This window comes from Taeniopygia guttata, chromosome 1 (genome assembly GCF_048771995.1).
Source record: "Taeniopygia guttata chromosome 1, bTaeGut7.mat, whole genome shotgun sequence".
NCBI classification, from domain to species: domain Eukaryota; kingdom Metazoa; phylum Chordata; class Aves; order Passeriformes; family Estrildidae; genus Taeniopygia; species Taeniopygia guttata.
This window is the reverse complement of record NC_133024.1, coordinates 105,571,514-105,586,357: the sequence shown is the minus strand read 5'-3', so window position 1 is coordinate 105,586,357 and position 14,844 is coordinate 105,571,514. Positions and strand designations below refer to the sequence as shown.

Sequence of the window (14,844 nt, the reverse complement as noted above, 5' to 3'; positions counted from 1 at the left end):
AAAGGGATATTTTGGCTTCAAATACTCCGCCAAGCCTTCACTACAATCTCAATTCATGTATTAACTCAGCTCTTCCCCTTCAGTCAGTTCATCACTAAAATAAGAATATACAGCTTTGGGTGAGAGCAGCTGCCTCTTGGCAAAATACGTATGTACTGAGTGGCTTTCAAAATTCCATTTTAATGTTGCCTTTTAGGAAATATAAACAAATATTCGCATATATGTAAGCAGAATTTTAATGTGGAACAATCCAACAGGTAGTATATGTGGCAAATCCTAGACTTACAAGTGAAAATATTTACAGAAATTATGTGAAATATACTTTTTCCCTAAAGAATCTGCTCCTACTAGGAGACAGTGCTTCATTTTATCCTGGACAGTTTAAAATTATTGTGGGGACTTCATAAATAAGTACGATGCTGCTACTCCTGTGTGAATTTTATTAAGGCATCGCACAAAATTGTACATCAATAATTTAGTCCCCAGAACCAGAGCCTCACAGTATCTGATTAATGTTACAGCTTTGGGCTTTGGACTTCCTGGGTAAGTAGGCTGCCAAAGACAGTAACCAAGCTAATGAAATGCACTGGGAGATGAATTAAGCCCAGCAGATTCCCATTGTGACAAAAGTCTGCAGAAAAACAAAGATGGAAAATGGAGAGGGAGAGAGGAGAATTCAATACTGCAAATGAACTGAAAATTGGATGTGTGCTGCTGTCGATATATCTAAGCAGAGAGCTAATAATCTTTTTTCTTTACAGGACAAAGAAGCAGTTATATTTATTAGTGCACTTATTTCTAATTCGTTTTCAGCACCCAAGTCTTTTTAAAAGTGAAAATAACTCAGAGGGTTACAAAGATAATTATAGAGTTGACAATAAAAGAAAACATACATCTGAACGTTGTCTTCAAGGTATAAACACCTCGAAGTAAAAAGAAATGTCCACCTTGAATAGGAAATGAAGCTAATGAAAGATACCATTAATCTGGACATCAAGGGAAATGTGTTATTTGTTCCTGTGTAGAATTTTTCAAGGAATGGAACAAAAACTTGGCTGAGTTATGTGAAATTAGATGGCCCATATACTGAAGACAGTAAATCCTGCCTTTCTGCTCAGTAGAGACAAGTTAAATCTTTCCATTTGAATTCAGCTCTGTTTATAATAGATAAGAAAAATGACATGCGGGTGGAAAGATAGTTATTAAACATCGTATATTAGAAATCCATTTATAATTAGAATTCTGATTTAGTGAACATATTTATCACTGAAGACATTAACAACTGCAGGGTTTATTTGTCTTTTAATCATGAACCAGACTGATAAGAATTATATTGCCAGGAAATCATGTTCTTAAAAAGGAAATGGCAGATGGTATTACCAGGAAAATTCTGTATCACTCCCTACTATCAGCAGTATGACTCTGCCAATGCTTTAATCTGATTTTTTTAACACAGTGTGTAATACCAGTGAGTATAAAGTTGACTTCAAGTACTTACAGTTACATTTAGCAACATATTTCCTGTCAGTAATATCCGTAAAAAAAGACAAACTGTAAATTGTGTCAACTGATTCATAGTCACAGGCCAAAATGCAATAAAAAATAAGAGATGTGGTGTAAATAAACAAATAAATATGTATTATCAACCACTGAGAAGTCCATAATGTCAGCTTCTGATTAATTCTGCAATCCCACCTGTGAGAGCTGAGCCACCTAATTTCTTTTAGAAAGATTCTAATTGCAAAGAGTATTTTCAAGTAATCCACAGCTCACAGACAGTGTAAAGGCACACAGAATTTTTCTTCAGTCATTCATTGTTGTTGTGTTTTTTAATCTCCACATATTAATGACCATCATGGCTAAATATAGTATCCCCTGCATTAATTTACAATTCTGGTTTGTTTGGAAAAAAAAACATGATTAGTTAATCTTGCTACATATTACTTTTTTCATTATAAAATATAGCTCAGAAGTCCTTTTTACAACATCTTCAGAAAAAAAAAAACCAAAAACAAAAACAAACCAAGCAAAATAATGAAATAATAATAAAAACAAAGCAAAACACACAAAATGTCTACGTAACTTCTGTTTTCAGATATAATTAATTCCTAGTTGATATTTGGTGACTGGAGGGATGTATAAAAACCATCACAGTAAACCAAAAAAAATCAAGTAAAAAAAACCCAAAACAAAACGGTTGTAACTGTTTTGTGAAAATCCATGTAAGTATTTTTCAATAAACTGAAAGATAAAGAGTATGTCACAGCACAGTAGGATCAGAGATAGGACTGTGAACACCACTCAAAATGTAAATATCTGCACAGGGAACTGCAATTATTTGTTCTAACATGATTCATCCTGTCATCCTATGAATCCATATGTAAAGTAGGTAAAATATTATGTTATGCAGTTACAAACCACTTATAAATTCTCAGCAAATCTCATCCCTATGACTTTACACACTGCAGCATGGTTTTCCTTCTGCATGGGTTTCAACCTACCCAAAGTTGTTTTTTAAACAGAACTTTTATTTTGTACTGCAACTCCTTTCCTGAGGTTTTGATGAATAAAACTGGCACAAGGGAAGCTCAGATTCTCCCTTTCCCCATTCTGATGTTTCTGGGAAGGGGATTAGAAACTAATGACCTGAGACATGATCTGCATGCAGAATTGCACCAGGATCTGTGTGATTGCTTTAATTTCCAGAATGCCAGGAATCTACATGCCATTTCTCTTGGAAAAGTTCAAGTCCTGGGAGTTTCATGGTGGTGTAATACCCCAGTTTTGGTTAAAGCAGGCTACCAACATTTTTCTTATGACCAGGAGTAAGAGTAACAATTCCTTCAAAAGCAAAAGGAAAATATTCAGTCAGTGAAACACAAATTAATTTTTTTGGTCAGAGAATTTCCATTGTGGTATTTTGTACCAAATAGCTATAACTGGTAGTTCAGAGAAGTGGAAGTACAGCTTCTTCCAAAGAGGCACTTCAGAATTTGGTCTAACTGAATAATTGAAATTTGAATGGGAAGAGATATATATCATCTTAACTCTTGTATCTGCTAGTAGATGTGATCCCAAATAGTGACATATGTAAAGAAATATTATATGCATATATCCTTAATATAATCTGTATAATTTGTATACATATTTTAATGGAGATATCTTTCCTGGAAGTATTTATGGAGCCTTTCTCTTTGAGTACACTTGAATAAGATTTTGTTTTATAAATAAATATAATAGTCTTAAGGGAAAAAAAAAGTGAATGTAATAGCTTTACTATAATGATAAACAGCAGAATGAATATAATCTGTTTGGAGTTGTTCAACATTGCTGATAAATTTTCGCAGCTGTAAGTGAATGTTTGGTGTTAGGATGTTGATTCAATCTTTTGTTTACATGTTTTTGTTTCCCCAAGATGCCATGATTATATCAGGAAAATAGCTTCTTCACAACTCCTACATCTTTGTATTTTATTTATGTTACATGGCTTCACCCTGATAAGCACACAAAATCAAAATGTATAAATTGCCTAGTCCTTCTGGGAAGAGCTTCACCCCTTTATTTGTTGATGTTTCATATTATTGTGGTGGTGTTTGAGACTTGGGGGGTTTGGGTTTTTTTTTTTTAGAGTGCTAAGTGTTTTAAATGTCATTCTTAACTTGCAAAGCTAATTGCATTAATTGTGTAGTTTAATTCTACAACTTTCTTATATATTTTCAAATAAACTGCACAGCTGGGATGCAATTTAATGTTATGACAACCAGAAAGGAGCTTAGATCCAGCAAGGCTGTGTGGAACTTGCTCTTTAAAAATTAGGGGAATTTAAAAGCCACACTCTGAATTTTACTGAAATTATGTTATTTAAATCCTGGCATCATTACATATTTTTCTCTGTTTTATGTAATGTTGTTGAATTATTAGTAGTACTTTTGATTTTTTTTTTTTTCTTGCAGAAAATTTACCAGTGCTGTTATATTTCAGTGAACAAAGTATGTGCAGACTATCACTTTCTAGTAACACTGGAAAGAAAAATGGGAAATTCTTAGGAATCTACTGCACAGATGCCAAATTAAAAACAAACCAAAAAGGTCTCATGGAAGTTGTGAAAGAAAGTTAGTTTACCTGGTGTTCTTCTTAACCTACAGAACAAGTCATAACTGATAATGCACTGTGGAATCCCAGACTTTAAAGACCCTGCTAGATTTTCAGTTGTATTCAGTGGGTCCTGTATTTTATGCATAAGGACTTGTAGTATTGGAGATATCAAGTATTGAGGAAGATGCTTTTGTCACTTCAATGTTATGTTAAAGGCCACAATATTTTTTATGACAATAAAGGGCATTTACTTCGTTCATGTCCCTTACTTGTAATTAAATGAGGGAGTTAAAATCCATATTGCTCAGAGGTGCATCTAGTCTTTAGTCTACAGTAATTCCTTACTTTGAAAGGAATAACTAGTTTCTTACACATAGGGAATGCACATCTGGGTTTTGGGTACATTTTGTTTAAAAGACATTTAATTGTTTGGTCCATCTGTTTACTACTTGGGATTAACATTTTTTAATGTAGCCCAAAATTGGCATTTTCATAAATGTAATATACAAAAGAAACCACCACCCATGGTAAATTCACTTCAGAGAATCTTTTCCAAATGAAAGAAAATAATTTAGAAAATGAAATAAAGCTGATCAAAAATTTTCCATCCTCAGTTGAAGGTAAATTATATCCTTTGTGCTATTCTTTTTTCGTGATGACACTTTGCACCTGCTGTGAAACAGATAAAACAGTACTAGAAGAGGGCATGTTTTTCCTTTCATCTGACAGGAATCTGCTGAAATTTTAAACTCTCCTTTTCAAATTCTATAATTATATAGTATATTGTTAGTAATTTGCATCAATCATGGATGCAAATTGGATCTATTACATATAGTATGTATTTTAGAAAATTGATAGAAGGGGGAAAATTTCTCATACTTGCATTAAATACAAGTGTAAGATCTTTTCTGTGAAATAACATTGCAAAATGAGATCCTGAATTCTGTTAAGCATAGGAAATGAGCTGCTGTTTTAAGTGTGACACGCTGAATAAGTTGAAGATACTATTTAGATTCTATTTTACAAAAAATAATAATTTTATACTGTCTTTACTGAAAAATGAACATTCCACTTTCACTATAAATACATTATCAACAAAATTATACTTATCTGTGACCATGAGAGATGTGATACTGTGGAGGTCATAAAGGTGGGGCTCTACTGCATAATAGCATTCATCCTGAGATGGAAGTATCGTGTTTGACATTTGTTTGGAGTTTTTGGGGTTTTTTTATTGTATTCAAGTTTCTGTGAGAAATCTGTGTCTCTGAAGACCAGTACTTCTTCCTTTTCTACTAAGTTCTGTTGGTGTTCATCTTGGAACACTTGATTTCTGCTTGCAGTTTGGTTTTATAAGCAGAGATTTATATGCCTGGATCATTGCTGTCAGGTGCCGATCTCAGATAAATTTCTCTCATAAAACTGGCTATATGTGAAATTAGGTGTAAGGAGTTTGTGCCTTTCCTTGAGTATTCAGTAAGACTGCTGTAAGAGTGCTGACACATTTTTCCCTGTGTCATCTCACTGGTTTTTATTTAAACACTTGCTTTTTTTACATGTCTAAATATGCTTGGATTTGTTCCTTTTGTTAGACTTCTTGCAAGTTGCAGTGAATATTAAGACATGAATAATGAGTAAATTATGTAACCTTTCCTATCAGATCTGTAAGGTAAGATAACAGTGGGAATAGGTGCTGGAAATCTGACTGTAGCACTGCATTTGTGTTGTAGTCATTCAAGCTTAGAAATGCTATGGGCAACAGTTTATTTTTAGTATTTTGGTTTGCAGAATGAAATCCCAACTGAATGTAATGAAAACATACATTTCTACAATTAGGAAACAAATTTAGCAGAAAAAAAGAACATGATTTCTTCTGAAAAAGATTGCATTGACAAATATTAAAGTAATAAAATATCACTAAACTATTTTTGATGGAGTTTTCAGTCTAAAGGTATCATCGTGATGGTGTATTATTGTCCCATTTATTATTTAAGCTTTATGTGCTAGTTGATAGCTATCTAATTTTATTATGTGAAAAGTAACTTTAAACATCTCTATATAAATATTATAAAATGTATATTCATTTTAATAATTAGGTATTGAAATTATATTTTGAACACTAAAATGAAAGATAATTTGCACTTTCTTTAAATTAAGCTATAGCAAGAAGATGAAGAATATATACGATTTTATCAGACCTCATGAGAAACAATTTGCTTTTTATTTCCTTCTCTTCACAGAATGCTTTCCCTTCCTATAGGAAGCAAGATTGTGTGTTCTAGTATAAACTTGCTGCCTGATTTAACATTTAATGTTCTTAGTGTGGATAATCTTTAATTCCCAGATATTTTATTACTTGTCCTGCTCATGTAGGCAACACGGAAGGAGATTGAGAAACGCCAAGTCCAGCTTAAGAGCATCAGTGACTTAGGAGAGAATTTGAAAGCAGTGATGAAAGGAAAGGAGAGTCTTGTGGATGATAAACTCAGCCTGCTGAACAGTAACTGGAAAGCAGTAACTTCACGTGCTGAGGAGTGGTTCAATCTCTTACTGGTAAGGACAATGCATTTCTTCACACAGAGGAAATGTTGGTTTCCACTTGTATATGCCCAGCCTTATAGAAGTGCTTTTTCTGGTGCCTTGGATTGTGCTTATTGAATACACAGGTACACAGCCAATTAGATTTTATTGTTTAGTACATAGAGTATGCTTTGAAAAGATCTATGACTACTGAGTGGAAGTTTGATTGTTAGCAGTTTGCAATCCTGTCTGTCTCAAAAGTTCTTGCATTGTTTTTGATTTGTTTTTTGTTTGTTTGTTTTTTTTTTCCTAATAAATTAAATGCAGTTTCAAGGACAGAGATTACTTCAGTAGTCAAGTGAAAAAAATAGTCAAGTAAGCTGAGAAAATCTTAGTATTTACACCAGCAATATCAGCTACTTTTGGCTGCATTAGCATTTCTGTTTGGAATAGTACAACTGGGCAATAAGTTTCCACTTACAAGTTGGTTTGGCCCACAGGGTAGTTCTAGTGTGTATGAGTTTAATCCATTTCAGAGGCCACTAAATCGTAAGCTCTTCTCAGAGTGTACATATAATGTGCTGAAGGATTATGATTTGGTCTTTCAAAACTTCATGATCCTCCTTTGCAGTGTTTTATAGGGCATGTTGGCGTGGGGATAATTCCTTTAAGGGGACTGGATTAAGTGTAGTAGAAAGTAAAAACCCTAATACACGTTTCATACAGATTCAGGAGCCTCATCCCCAGCTGTCTCAAACTACAGACAGTCCCATAACTTTATTCTGCCTTCAGATTCGTTCTGTCATGAAGAAGTGACAGTCTGAACTCTTAACTACAAAAGAGTCTTAACAACGGGGCTGTCAGAATGCTTTTCGAAATATTGATTGCCTTTTCTGGTCCTGAGAGTGTGGGAATGCAGTTTTACACCAGAGAAACAGAAGTTTTTTAAGGATGTGTTGACCTTTGTCATGACTTTTCAGGGCTTGATGTGTTAGAACTCCACTATAGTCTGTATGGCTGCTTTACAAATAAATATTTTTATATTTATTTCTGTATATTATGCATTAAATATTCTTATATGTATATTATTATATTTATATATTTATAAATATACAATAATATACAATAAATATAGAGCATCACTTAAGGGCTTCCTCAGCTGAATAAAGTATCCAGGTGAAAGTATCTGGAAAACTTAAGAATTTCATTCAGAATCATGCAGGTATATTTTGGAACTGATTATAAGAAGCATATAATGGTGTTACAGGTTGATACAGTTATATACTCCTGTACATCCTCCCTTTCCCGGCTTTGGATTCTGTGGTTAATATTTGCTAAAACACATGATAAAAAGGTCTAAGAGAGGTAATTGAGGGGTTGTTTCCAATTTTAGAACAGAGTAAAATAAAGGTAGGTGCATTTGGGTGCCAAAAGTACTAGTAATACCTTTGATTTTGGCTGTATGGTCTACATATGTGTTGTGTGGGATATGCATAGGCCACATTCTAGTGAGCTCACCCAAAAAGACAAAGAAGCAAAAAAATGAAGATTTATCAGAATATCAACTAGAATAGCTTTTAAAATGAAAAAGTCTCAAAGTCAAGAAGTTAGATGAAATGTCCATAAGAGGTTTAGATGCAAAGCTCCCAGTGTTTGTGATTTTGCAAGTGCATCCTTGTGGCCATCTGAGTTTCAGTCAATTTACTGGCTTTCCAGAATGAATTCTGTACTTTGTTCTTGGGAAACTCCTTTGCAGCTCCTGTAGGTCTGGCTAACAGCTCCTGTTCCTCTCAGCACCTCACTGAGCTGCCGACACCTGTGTCTTCCTGTGATTTTCTCATCCTGCTGCCTGTCACTTTGGAATCTTCTCTCTCTCTCCTAGAATATCTTTTTAAAGAAATCTAACATGCAAAGTGAAGGAAAAAAACAGCAGATTGATTCTATCCTTCACAAAACAAGAAGTTATTGTGTAAAACAAACAAGTTTTCATAATGTGTGCATGTTTGCCACACTTGGGATAACTACAGCTGTTGTTTCAGTTCTGATTACATTTTTTGTATGCAGTATTTACCTTTTCCACATACAGGAATATCAAAAGCACATGGAGGCTTTTGATCAGAATGTAGCTAATGTCACTACTTGGATGTATCGTGCTGAAATACTGTTGGATGAATCTGAAAAACAAAAACCCCAGCAAAAAGAGGAAATTCTTAAGGTAAAAAAAATGTGATTTACCGGAAAGCATTATTTTTATTCTAAAAAGGACTGTGTCAAAACTAGCATATTTCAAAAGGTATCACAAATGGATTAAAATTCTTTTTACTGTGCTAAACCCTCTAGCAACTTGTAGATTACTTAATAAATTTGCTCTGTATTACCAAAATTAAATCCTTGCAGAAATAAAGCCAGATTGTTATTATAATTCTTGGGAACTTCCTAGTTACTAAAACAGCAGCTTATCAAACATATGTCTGCTGGAAAATACTATTTTAACACAAGATTTTGTTTTGTTTGAAAAAAATATTTCTCTTTTCTGTCCCCTTTATTTTTAATTGTATTTCTGTTTTTCTGTGATATTCTTCCAATATGTATGATATTTCTGTCATATGATTGTCCTAATTCTACAAACACTGGGGCCAGATCATCAACACAGACAAGAACATTATATGGTGAACTAGCTGTACAATCAGGAGTTAGTGTATTGACCTTGAGGTTTTAGTTGGCCAATGTGTCATTTGTCCAACTGATGAAAAACTAGCTTGTTATGTGGATGTGTATGTTAAAATATCTCATTTAAAATACTTTCCTTAAGAACAACATCAAATTGTTATCTAAAGGGACTTTCCTTTTTCTTCTGAAGTCAATGTGAAATTTTACTGTGTAATGAACTCCATGGTCATTACATAATATCTGAGTAAGAGTATACAAATCAAAATCAGAATTCCATTGCTGACACTGACATAATGATGCCATTTGCTGCAGCAAAACTTTACAAATTCCAGGGCAGAGCATAAATCAATATCTCATTGATCTCAGCAGGATTATGAGACTAGCTTTTGTAGATGAATGAACAATTTTTCCACCATCACATATAAAGTAAAATTATCAATAATTATATTTATGTCTGCATTGCACAAAGGTAGTTCATGCAGACAGTAAAATGTAATTCTTAATGCCCAATTGTATTTCAGATTCCCAAATGCATTGCTATCTATTTTTGGCCTCTGCCTGTACTGGGATCTACTGTTGAGATTTATATTGCAGAGGATAAAGGCTTTTACCCTTTTTTTCTTTTTGTTTGGTTTGGTTTGGTTTTATTGGTTTGTTTGTTTGTTTGTTTGTTTGTTTTTAATTTGTGACAGATTTATAGAAAAACTAGGACTTTTCTTTTATTATTATTCTGGTCATTTTTACTCGCCTGAACTATGGCCCTGAGTAGTATTGAAAGCAACAATTACACATCTAGTTCTATAATACATTAATTAACAGCTCTTCCTACCTTTAGGAACATAAAATAATTTAATGCATCCTGAAATATGCTGCAATATTATTGCAGATAAGAATCTGCCTAGAAATAATAATCCCCATTAATTTCAGCCAGGAGATACTAAAACAGACATGTAGACACATCCCCACTATAAATTTGAGGGATATGAGTGGGAATGTTATCTAAGGTGTTTCTACTGGATTTACACACTCAAGTATGATTATCTGAATTTGCTTTGTGGTTTTGCGCCCTATTCCTTTGCACACTTTCTCTCTCTCTCTCTCTCTTTCTCTCTCTTTGCATTTATTACTAACTTCAAGCCCTGTCTCTTGCTCACGGACTGTAGCGCTTAAAGGCTGAGCTGAATGACATTCACCCCAAGGTGGACTCTGTGCGTGACCAGGCCAGAGACTTGATGGCAAACCGTGGGGAGCACTGCAGGAAAGTGGTAGAGCCTAAACTCTCAGAGCTCAACCAGCGACTTGCAGCTATTTCAAAGAGAATTAAGAGTGTAAAGGTAGGAGGACTTGCTTCCATATGGAGATGCATAAAAAATGGTGTTTGTGTAAGGTGCACAATTGCAACTACATAGTGGGCTACAGTTCCTCAAAAAACTAAGCTTTTAGAGGGAAAAAATGTAGAGCCCAAGGATTTATTTTTTTATTAAGTGTGAATATTTGGGGGTTTTGGCATTAAGGTATTTTTTCACTGTTTCACAATTAGAAGTATTAACTGACTTTATTTGAATGTAACAATGATTACATCTTTAACTTACGAAAAATGAACATCGGAGAATTAATAAGTTTCTAACTTCGCAAAGTATGAGTAGCCTTTTTTCATATAGATTTGTTTTGAGAGCCAATTTTTCTTCAAGTGCATTTAGTCTTTTGCTATGAGTCTGAGATTCCCCAGTGCTGGAGATAGAAATAGATAGGTAGAGATTATATCAATTTTACTTCACTTATTCATCTGTAGAACCAGCATGACTTCTAAATCTGAATTCATTGTGGATTAGGTAATTTTTGGCCAAGTTGTGCCTTCTGAAATGGAATGAAGAAGGACATAAGCCACCTACTTTCTCCATTGTGTTTTGCTGCCTTTATTCTGAAGACCTATTCATCAGATTAAATGAGACAGCCCTAAAGATTGGTATAGAGGATACTGGGAATGCACAGATCCTGATCCTAAGCTATTATTGCTGGTCATCATACTAACACTGGAAATAAATGCACAGAGATCCATGGCAAAGCAGGGAATAAGCTTTGCAAAAAGCACAAGCCAAGAGACATGGTTTCCATGATTTATTGGGATCTGTGCAGAGCTCAGTATCCTGCTTAACCATTGTATCTCTGCAGATATTTGGGTTTATTTAGGTTTAATTTCTGAAGCAAAATAATGTCTTCTGAATAAAGGTAACAATTTTTTTTCCTAATGGCTGTCAGTAGTATTTCAGCCATTCCAGCTTCTTACTGACTCCTTACATATGCACAAGCTGTAGACTGAGGACATCTTTGTGAAAACTGTGCTGTCTGATGTTTTTGCTCTGAACACCTGCTATCTGCAGTCTGGATTTCCATCTTAGTTTTACTTTGCACTTCCATCTTATTGTAAACTTGCAGAGCTGATGCAGACATTGGTGGGATCCTGGGAAATTATTGCTTGTCCTAGGGAAAAATGGGTCTGCCTGTAGATAGCTTATTGAGGGTTCAGTGTTTGCATTGCATATTGTGGGCTCACTCAAAGAAGGTACAAAAGCTTCTTATCATGATGAAGTGTCTTCAGAACACAGCCTGCAGATGTCTTCCACCTGCAGCCTTCCCTCTCCAGTTTTCTTCCATTTCTGAAGGCAAGGTGGGTGGAATTGGAAAAATCACACTAAGATTTAGAGAAGTGCCCAGCAATATGAAAGGAATTACTACAGCACACAGATTATAATGGTAAATTAGAATTTAGAGGACATTTTCCAGGACCTTGGAAAATGCACAAGTAGAATATTATTCAAAAATGATAATTACTATTATAAGTATTGAATCACATGGAGAGGTAAAAACTGGTCTGAATTATTGACTATTCTAATGACTTGCTATATGCTTTTCTATAAAGGATCAAATTACTGGCTACTCCATTCTGTCTACCTTTGTAATGTAGGCAATTGTACATTCCTTAAGATTTTGGTTTAATGAGCTGGAAAATTATTATTATTATGGGGTGATATACTTCCTAAGTGTTTTTGCTTTTCCCCCCCATATTTATGTAAAATTATTCACTCTGTGAAAGATTAAAACATGAATTCAAAAGGATTGAAATCTCTCATAACCTATTTTCAATAATTTCTCATCTGCCTTCAAATTAGCTATATTTTTTCAAATAGTAACAATAATCAGTACAACAGGGAAGTAAATAAGAAATGATCCATTAAGTCAGTGAATGGTAGTGTATAATTGTCATGTCAAGAATTAACAAAATGTTCATAACATACTGAAATGAGACTTAACCATTTTCAAGTAGTCTGAACATCATTCAATTACTGGAATTCCTTTTACTTTCCACTTTCTTCTTTGTTATTCTTTTTAGCCTTTTTCAGAGCCTATACATTTTATATTCCAATTTTATTATTTGGATTGTCTTTTAATGACATTTAAGTACTTTAGAAAATAATCTTCAGAGCATTTGAGAAGAAATTACTGTGTAGTTTTCTGTTTTTTCTAACTCAGCTGAAGTGCATGATAAGTGTAATTCTGAGCCTCTTAATGAAAATTTGTTAACACAATATTATTCTCTATAAATATTGTACATTGTTATATTTCCATTAATGTTTGTAAATGTGAAAAATCTTTGTTGTTAAAATAATCAACAAGAGACAATTAAGGCTTTTTTACCCAGAGTCTTTCAGGGCATCTGAGAACAGATTTCATTTGACATCCACTCTCTGGTGTTTTTACTGATTAATTTTTATTGCTGCTGTCTTCATTAAAAATTTTGCATGTTATAATAACTAATTATACCAGAAGAAAGAGTAAAAGAGTGCTAGGTAGAATATAATATACTTATGTCTTGAGCGAGGAAAGACAGATGCACATCCAAGAGTTCCTAGACCATCAAAAATACCTTTAATTACCTTTAATCTAAATTTTATGCAAGAACCACCGAGATTGTCTTTCTTCTTGTTGTGTTTAAAGCTTTGAAGGAAGAAAAAATTTCTGTTGATCATTTGCAATGCAATTAATAAATAGACCATATATTGTACATAAAACTATTCACAGGCAATTGTGTCGGACCAACAGATGGCATTGCATTGTTTTTAATAAGTAGCACCTCTTGGAGAGTTCAAAATTGAATACTAAAATAAATCACCCTAATTATACTGTGATTTACTTTGGAGGAATTGAGACTGTTTTGTTTGATTGACTTTTTCTTCATCCTGAATTTTTGTTGAGGCTTTTTGAAACAGAAGCTGAACTTTTGTTGATTTTTCAAAAACTGAACCAGATTAATATTAAAATTTTCTCAGTTATTAATAGTAGGTTTTTTTCATCTGAATGGACTTCTTGATGCTGTATGAATAATTTCTGACAAACCAGATTTAACCAAGTATAGTAAAAATTTCTCTTTTTTAGAAAAATAGTATTTATTTGGACTTGTTCTTACGCACAAATGTGAGAATGTATTTTATTTTTTCCTTTCTAATTTTCACTCTCCTTAAAATTCTTTGGTTTACTTACATGTAAATTCTACATAAATTTGTATCATTATTTTTATCTTTGGGTGCTTTGAGTATGGTGTAGATATTTTTCAACATGATGGAAACTCTACCATTGTTTTATCAATATAAACTCTATATTGTTTTATCTGTGTAGCACAGATATCTCTTTTCATTTCTGTTTCTAATAAAACTATGAAATGTGTCCTTTAAATAAATAATCTTCGTATTTCTCTATTTTAGCCCTTCATTCCTTTGAAGGAATTGGAGCAATTTGACTTCGATATACAAAAAATGCTTGAACCACTGGAGGTTGAAATTCAGCAGGGAGTGAATCTGAAAGAGGAGGACTTCAATAAAGATATGGTAATTTGGTTGAAATGGAAGTCTGAACAAAATTAGGAGGGAGATGAAAAAATCTGAGTGAAAATCAGAAACCCATATTTGCATATGGATCTTTTATGGGAAAATTTTTCTATGCTAATAGATTATAAAATCAAAAGTTCCAAATTAGCAGTAATTTTTTTTTGTGCTAACTTAATTTTTAGTATATCAGACAAGCATTTCTTGTCCCTTATGAAAACACTAAGCAAACCAAGAAAGTCATCCATGGGTCCTGTACTACTACCAGCAGTATTACAGAATAAGGAATGAATATAAAAATCTCTGTAGTAGTATAAAGGCCAGGATAATTCAGAATGATGCAACAAAATTGGCACAATAGTTAAGGAATGCATCACTAAAAATAAAGGCTCAGGAAAAGAAATGCCACTTACCAATTTGTTCTTAACCAATCTGCTTATAGCATTTAATGTAAATAGGTTTTGTGGCTGTGGTAAGCTTTATTATTTATGTTTTTCATTGCAAGTCATAAAACCATTTATTCATATTTGCTGAGGGGGGAAAGGAAAAAGAGGAGTAAAATACTGCAGTGCTTTGCTGCTATTGAGATTGTGGTGTATGTTCTCCAGAGCGATTTTCAGTGATATGACATTTTTGGGCTGGGCAAAAAGGGAGATTCATCTTTAGAACCCTCTCTTCT

The 14,844-nt window shown here is 33.5% G+C and overlaps 1 protein-coding gene across 18 annotated transcripts in view; it reads left to right on the top strand.

Annotated features, from left to right (window-relative positions):
* Nucleotides 1-14,844, top strand: part of DMD (dystrophin) — a 1,135,802-nt gene that overhangs the window by 535,202 nt on the left and 585,756 nt on the right. For 14 of the 18 annotated variants that reach the window (XM_072937290.1, XM_041719926.2, XM_072937332.1 and 11 more), the window contains 4 exons: nt 6,469-6,648; nt 8,702-8,830; nt 10,449-10,619; nt 14,046-14,168. In XM_072937290.1, coding sequence (XP_072793391.1) covers nt 6,469-6,648; nt 8,702-8,830; nt 10,449-10,619; nt 14,046-14,168 — 603 coding nt within the window. Of the gene's footprint in view, nt 1-6,468; nt 6,649-8,701; nt 8,831-10,422; nt 10,620-14,045; nt 14,169-14,844 lie in introns of those variants that run through there. The other 4 variants (XM_041719931.2, XM_041719949.2, XM_041719945.2 and 1 more) reach the window with 4 other exon arrangements.